Source organism: Nansenia antarctica (assembly GCF_963989245.1).
Source record: "Nansenia antarctica genome assembly, chromosome: 17".
NCBI lineage: Eukaryota > Metazoa > Chordata > Actinopteri > Argentiniformes > Microstomatidae > Nansenia > Nansenia antarctica.
In genome coordinates, this window is record NC_137687.1 from 9952280 (window position 1) to 9959779 (window position 7500).

General features: G+C 50.2%; 1 protein-coding gene across 1 annotated transcript in view; it reads left to right on the forward strand.

Moving 5' to 3' along the window:
• Positions 1 to 7500, forward strand: part of LOC308172325 (disco-interacting protein 2 homolog C-like) — a gene marked incomplete at both ends in the record, with an annotated part of 37417 nt that overhangs the window by 5024 nt on the left and 24893 nt on the right. Inside the window, 8 exon segments of the mRNA XM_080547232.1 lie at positions 2434 to 2505; positions 2839 to 2943; positions 3388 to 3513; positions 4036 to 4350; positions 5116 to 5238; positions 6183 to 6323; positions 6520 to 6639; positions 7284 to 7481. Coding sequence (XP_080403358.1) covers positions 2434 to 2505; positions 2839 to 2943; positions 3388 to 3513; positions 4036 to 4350; positions 5116 to 5238; positions 6183 to 6323; positions 6520 to 6639; positions 7284 to 7481 — 1200 coding nt within the window.

Consider the following 7500-nt stretch of genomic DNA (forward strand, 5'->3'; position numbering starts at 1 on the left):
TGTGTATGTGTGTGTAGAAACAGGAATGCTGTCATGCTGTGGCTGATCTGCAGAATGGCCTCACTGAGATGAAACACACACACACACACACACACACACACACACGCACGCACACACATGCTGAATACCCCTTACGCAGCACAGATGAGCAGATTGGACCCAGATGTTCTGGCCACTCTCCACGGTCAGATTGTGAAACACATGCTCTCACACACACACACACACGTACCCGCACACGACACACTCTCACTCTCACTCACACACACACACACGCATACACACACTCGCACAAAATGGGTGGGTTCTGGGCTGGGAGACCTCATGTCAAAACATGGCCAACTGAACTCTAAAGCAACCTCTCTTTACCCTAGTTCTCTCTCTCTTTCTTTTCCTCCCTCTCTCCCAAACGTATGTATCTCCCTCTCTCTCTTTCTTTTCCTCCCTCTCTCCCAAGCGTATGTATATCTCCCTCTCTCTCTTTCTTTTCCTCCCTCTCTCCCAAGCATATGTATATCTCCCTCTCTCTCTTTCTTTTCTCCCTCTCTCCAAACGTATGTATATCTCCCCCTCTCTCTTTCTTTTCCTCCCTCTCTCCCAAACGTATGTATATCTCCCTCTCTCTCTTGTTTCCGCTTGACTGCAAGAAAACCCCACACATCCTTTGGGCCTCAATAGGCCCCATGTGTGTGCGTTCACAAATGTGTGTGTGTCTGTGTGTGTCTGTGTGTGTGTGTGTGTGTGTGTGTCTGTGTGTCTGTGTGTGTGCGTTCACAAATGTGTGTATGTCTGTGTGTGTGTGTGTATGTCTGTGTGTGTGTGTGTGTCTGTGTGTCTGTGAGTGTCTGTGAGTGTCTGTGTGTGTGTGTGTGTGTGTGTGTGTGTATGTCTGTGTGTGTGTGTGCGTGCGTGTGTGTACTACACAGTATGTTTGTCTTTAATCTGAATACAAGTCTGTGGTAAGTCAAACCCCCCCCCCCCCCCAGGGAGTAAATGAAGAACAATTTCATTACATTTTTTAAGTTTGAATCCCATTCTCCATTTGTATTTTGTCTTTTGTTGGGAAAGACACGTAGGGGAGATATGACCTGGCACCCAGATCCTGTGGTCCTCTAACACAGTGGTTGTGGGGGACCCCCGGCCTCTCCTCGGGGACCCCCAGCCTCTCCACATATCTGATCTGTTCCACCACCAACACACCTGATTCAACTAATCAAGGACAAAGCAATTATGATTTGAAGTAGTTGATTAGTTGAATCAGGTGTGCTGGTGGTGGAACAGATCAGATATGTGGAGTGGCTGGGGGTCCCCGAGGAGAGGTTTGACAACCACTGGTCTGACTTATATAGCGCCTTATTCCAAAGCGCTTTACAACGGCCTCTCGTTCACCCATTCACACACATATTCACACACCAGTGGCGGCAAGCTACCATGCAAGGCGCCGGCTCCGCTCATTGGGAGCAATTTGGGGTTCAGTGTCTTTGCCCAAGGACACCTCGACATGTGGCCGGTCGGAGTTCGAACCGCCGACCTTGCGATCGTTAGACGCCGGCTCTACCTCCTGCGCCACAGCCGCCCCTAGTTAGCATGCCAGCTAAAGACAAGAGTTCAATTCGACAAAATCTTATTCCAACCAGCTTAAAACCAGGTACAGCACACCCCTTCTATGACTGGACTACTTCAAAAGATGGCTAGCCAGACTAATTTACTCATGTAGTTTGCTAACCAGTGGCTACATACCGTGGTTTATCCGCCAGGCTAGGGGAGATGCACTTGTTGAGAGAATGACAGTTGGAAAAGTCTCCCTGGGGATTCCGTCCCTGGCGATAGGCTGTAGCTCCCACCCTTGAACCGGATGTGTGCAGCACAGTTCAGTTGAACTTGATTAAGTCTGAATTGATTGGTCAGCTTGAGACCCATTAGGCCCCTGCTGTTGTGAGTGATTGACAGGTGGAGGTTCCAATGGCCTCAAAGGCAGCAGAGGACCCACCTCCTCCAAGATAGAGAGAGAGGAACCTGCGCGCACAGCTGGTCACTGACCTCTCTCTCTCTCTCTGTCTCTCCATCCCTCTATCTACCACGCCCGTCTCTGTCTCTCTATCCCTCTATCTACCACATCTGTCTCTGTCTCTCCATCCCTCTATCTACCACGTCTGTCTCTCTTTCCCTTTCCTCTGTCTCTCAATCACTCACTCATTCGCTCACTCTCTCTCTCACTCTCTCTCTCTCGCTCTCGCTCTCTCTCTCTCTCTCCCTCTCTTTCCCCTTTCTCTGTCTCTCAATCACTCACTCATTCGCTCTCTCTCTCTCACTCTCTCTCTCTCTCACTCTCTCTCTCACTCTCTTTCCTCCATCTCTTCCTCACTCACTCACTCGTTCACTCTCTCTCTCTCTCTCTCATCTATCTCTCTCTCTCTCTCCCTCTATCTCTGGCAGGTGACATCACTCAGAAGGGTTATGAGAAGAAGAGGTGTAAGCTGATCAGGGCCTACTATCCACATCCAGGAGGTAAATTTATAGCCTCTGCCCAGATCCCCTCTCCTTCTGTGGGTCTGTCTGTCTCCAGCTTCCCCCCGGGCTTAGCTCTGGCTCTCTCTGTCTGTGGCAGCTAGCTAGCTGGCTAACCACCTCTCTGGGCCTCTTTCACGCAAAGCTTTTGCCAGATGAGAATATCACTGCTAGTATCTGAAGCGGCATTCATTTCATATCTCCATGAGAGGGGGGGCTATCATTCATATGCTTTTTTGCAACTAATTATCTGTTATCTATTGGAAGAATGGAATCTTTATCTGTCTGTCTGTCTGTCTGTCTGTGTCTCTGTCTGTCTGTCTGTCTGTCTAGGTATGGAGGGGCCCATGTCTCACCGCCCCCCCCTAGCCCCTCCGTCTGCCGCTCGATTCCACAGACGCCGTTCTTCTGGCACACGCGACGAACGCTACAGATCAGGTACGAAACCTCCCTATACTCACCATAGACCCATACTACCTCAGACCCATACTAAACTACCATAGACCCATACTAAACTACCATAGACCCATACTAAACTACAATAGACCCATACTAAACTACCTCAGACCCATACTAAACTACCATAGACCCCTACTAAACTACCATAGACCCATACTAAACTACCATAGACCCATACTAAACTACCATAGACCCATACTAAACTACCATAGACCCATACTACCATAGACCCATACTAAACTACCATAGACCCATACTAAACTACCATAGACCCATACTAAACTACCATAGACCCATACTAAACTACCATAGACCCACACTAAACTACCATAGACCCATACTAAACTACCTCAGACCCATACTAAACCGCCCTGCACAGATGTTTAAGCCCCGCCTCCTTGTGTCTCCCCCGTGTGTCTCCAGACGTGCACAGTGAGGCGGTCCAGGCGGTGTTGGCGAGACACGTGGAGAGGAAGGTAGCCGTGCCCATGCCGTCCAAGCGACGCTCGCTGGTGGTGCAGACCTCCATGGACGCATACACACCCCCAGGTGAGACACACACACACACACACACACACACACACACACACACACACACCTAGGTGAGGTTGTGTTTAAAAGTGGTGACTCACCATTGAAGGATCCCCATTAGAAGCACACAGATGTACCTCTAGTCTTCCTGGGGTCCTGAACATACAAACATACAGACATAATAAATGTACAATCTACAAAAGGTAAAAAGACACTCAGTGAAGCTCGGTGTCTATAGTAAAAACAATTGACATACCGATTGTGAGCAATACCGACATGTGGAATAATCAGGTACAATCAATTGTACAGCAGTACAGGTATAGTCAATCGTACACAGTACAGGTGTAGTCAATTGTACAACAGTACAACTAATCTCACAAGACGAAGAGAAACATGTAATATAATAAAGTATCTTGCTAAACAGCTAGACAAAAGAAAAGAGTAAGAGTTAGAACTGGATTATTTAAAATACCAGTCATCAGTCATTATTCAAAAATAATAGTCTGACATGCAAAAATACCTGGTACTGACCCTCACTAGGCCTCCTGTCCCCCCTGTGTTCAGACTCCTCGGGGTCGGGCTCGGAGGACGAGGCTGGGGGGCCGGGGGACGACATGGCCGCTATGGAACACTGGATGAGCCACCGGGGCCCCGCCCACCAGCTAGGCCCCACCCACCCAGGCTCCACCTCCTCCTCCTCCTCCTCCACCCAGAGCGGGGGCAGCGGCAACGCCGGGCGGCTGGCCGACTCGCTGGCCCACACACACCTGTCTTCCCACCCCCACCCCCACGCCCACCTGCTGCACCACGCCCAGTCGCACCACGCCCAGTCACACCACGCCCAGTCACACCACGGTGAGAGGCCCCGGTGGCACTTATTTTTTATCTCGGTGTGTGTGTGTGTGTGTGTGTGTGTGTGTGTCTGTGTCTGTGTGTGTGTAGGTGCAGTGCTGTGTCTGTGTGTGTGTCTGTGTGTGTGTTTGTTTGTTTGCTTATTAGGATCCCCATTAGGTAATGCCATGACATTAGCTAGTCTTCCTGACGTCCTGAAGAAGATCACAAGACTGGATTGTAATCTACCTTCTACAGGAAGCCATGCAAGATTTCTATGCATTTCCAAAACATTTGTGCGCATTGAACAGTGCAGAGCTAATCTAGCAGCTTTGGTTTGAGCGATTTGGAGTTTTCTTAGATGTTTCTTAGCAGCAGATGACCAAATGACTGGGCAGTACTCAGGTGTGACAAAACTAAAGCTTCAATCACTTTGTTCAGAGTGTTTGATGTTACATACTTAGAACAGTTCCTTGTTACGGCAATGCTCTTACCCATTTTAGTTGCAATATTATCAATATGTTCAGTCCATGTAAGTTTAGCATCCAGCACAATGCCAAGTAGCTCAGTCTTTTTAACTTGTTCTACTGGCTTTCCACCAAGTGATTAACTTACTTGAGGATTACTGACCAGCATACGTCTAGACCCAAACAGTGTGTGTGTGTGTGTGTGTGTGTGTGTATGTGTGTGTGTGTGTGTGTGTGTGTGTGTTTGTGTGTGTATGTGTGTGTCTGTGTGTGTGTGTGTGTGTGTGTGTGTGTGTGTGTGTGTGTGTGTGTGTGTGTGCAGGTATAGGGCACCTGTCTCTGAAGAGGAAAGCCGCCCTGGGTGTAGCGGAGAACGGAGGCTCCCTCAGACGCTCCTGTGAGTTCGGCTCCGACATGCTGTGGCCCCCCCCCCTGGAGTCTGATGGTTAGTACACACATAGACATGCTGTGCCCCCCCCCCCCCCCTGGAGTCTGATGGTTAGTACACACATAGACATGCTGTGCCCCCTCCCCTGGAGTCTGATGGTTAGTACACACATAGACATGCTGTGCCCCCCCCCCGGAGTCTGACAGTTAGTACACACATAGACGTGCTGTGAATTGCTATAAATTGGTTCGGAGACTGAAAAGTTGCTTCGCAGCGGGAACCAGAAAATAGTGGTTCTCAAGTGGGTTCCTTGGCGGTGTGAAACCCCTAACACACACACACACACACACACACACACACACACACACACACACACGCACACGCTTACACACTGACTGCACAGCAGCTGACACCAGCTTGACTGTGCAGTCAGTTTATACACATATATCACAGACTGACAGATGTGAATACCAGAAGCTGACACTGAGAACGGAGGCTGTTGATAATTGTGCCATACACACCGCCTTAACTATGTCTCAATCTCTCTCTCTGTTTCTCTCTCTCTCTCCCTCTCTCTCCCTCCCTCTTTCTCTCTCTCTCTCTCTGTCCCTCTTTCTCTCTCTCTCTCACTCTCTCCCTCCTTCTCCCTCTCTCTCTCTCCCTCTCTCTCTCTCCCTCCCTCCCTCTCTCTCCCTCTCTCTCTCTCACTCTCTCTTTCCCTCTCCCTCTCTCTCCCTCCCTCTTTCTCTCTCCCTCTGTCTCTCTCTCCCTCCCTCTCTCTCTCTCTCACTCTCTCTTTCCCTCTCCCTCTCTCTCCCTCCCTCTTTCTCTCTCCCTCTGTCTCTCTCTCTCACTCTCTCTTTCCCTCTCCCTCTCTCTCCCTCCCTCTTTCTCTCTCCCTCTGTCTCTCCCTCTCCCTCTCTCTCTCTCTCTCTCTCTCTCTCTCTCTCTCTCTCCCTCTGTCTCTCTCTCTCTCTCTCTCTCTCTCTCTCTCTCTCTAGAGAACCACTCCGCCCCCCCAGACGTGACTGGCTACTCCTCTGACTCCTCCCACCACGTGGAGCGTCACCATAGCAACATGGGCACTATCGCCAGGAACACACAGAAATACGGCAACGCCGAACGCATGGAGACAGGAGACGGTGTGTGTGTGTGTGTGTGTGTGTGTGTGTGTGTGTGTGTACTTTGTAACAATACTAGTATTGGTCGGTGATATAAACTATTGGAACATTCAAACACACTTGAATGACGTCAACAAGCATACAAACCTCCAAGCATTGAAGCATATGGAACTACATGCATTTCTGCGTGTGTGTGTGTGTGTATGTGTGTGTGTAGGTGTTCCAGTCAGCAGTCGTGTCTCTGCTAAGATCCAGCAGCTGGTGACCACACTGAAGCAGCCACGCAGACCTCCGCTACGAGAGTTCTTTGTGGACGACTTTGAGGAACTCCTAGAAGGTTAGCACTACAACAGCCGTGCCTATTTTACCTACTAGTAGAGCCGCCTTCTCCCTCCCTCTCTCTCTCCCTCTCCCTCTCCCTCTCTCTCTCCCTCTCCCTCTCCCTCTCTCTCTCCCTCTCCCTCTCCCTCTCTCTCTCCCTCACTCTCTCTCTCTCTCTCAGTCTCGGTCTATGTCTGCCTGTCTGCTCTCTCATGTCTGTCTGTCTTATCTGCCTGCTTGTCTATCTGTCTTTGTCTGTCTCTCTCTCCCTGTCGGTCTCTCTGTCTGCAACGACCAGATGTTTGTGTGTGCGTTTGAGTGTGAGTGTGCGTGTGAGTGTGTGTGTGTGTGTGTGTGTGTGTGTGTGACTGTCTTTGTCTGTCTCTCTTTCTCCCTGTCAGTCTCTCTGTCTGCAACAACCAGATGTTGTTGATGTTCTCTCTGTGTGTGTGTATGTGTGTGTGTCTGTGTCTGTGTGTGGTTTTATGATTCTCTCTCTGTGTGTGTATGTGTGTTTTCATGATTCTGTGTGTGTGTGTGTGTGTGTGTGTGTTTGTCTGTGTCTGTGTGTGTTTTAATGATTCTCTCTCTCTGTGTGTGTCTCTCTCTGTGTGTGTGTGTCTCTGTCTGTCTGTGTGTGTGTGTGTGTGTGTGTTACAGTTGGGCAGCCGGACCCTAAGCAGGCTCGTCCGGAGGGGGCAGAGATGCTGGCGGTGCGGGGGGACGACCTGGGCGTGGTCACCAACTGGCCCCCCTCCCTGGAAGCTGCCCTCCAGCGCTGGGGCACCATCTCCCCCAAGGCCCCCTGCCTCACCAGCCTGGACACCCAGGGCAAGCCCCTCTACGTCCTCACCTACGGTACACACACACACACACA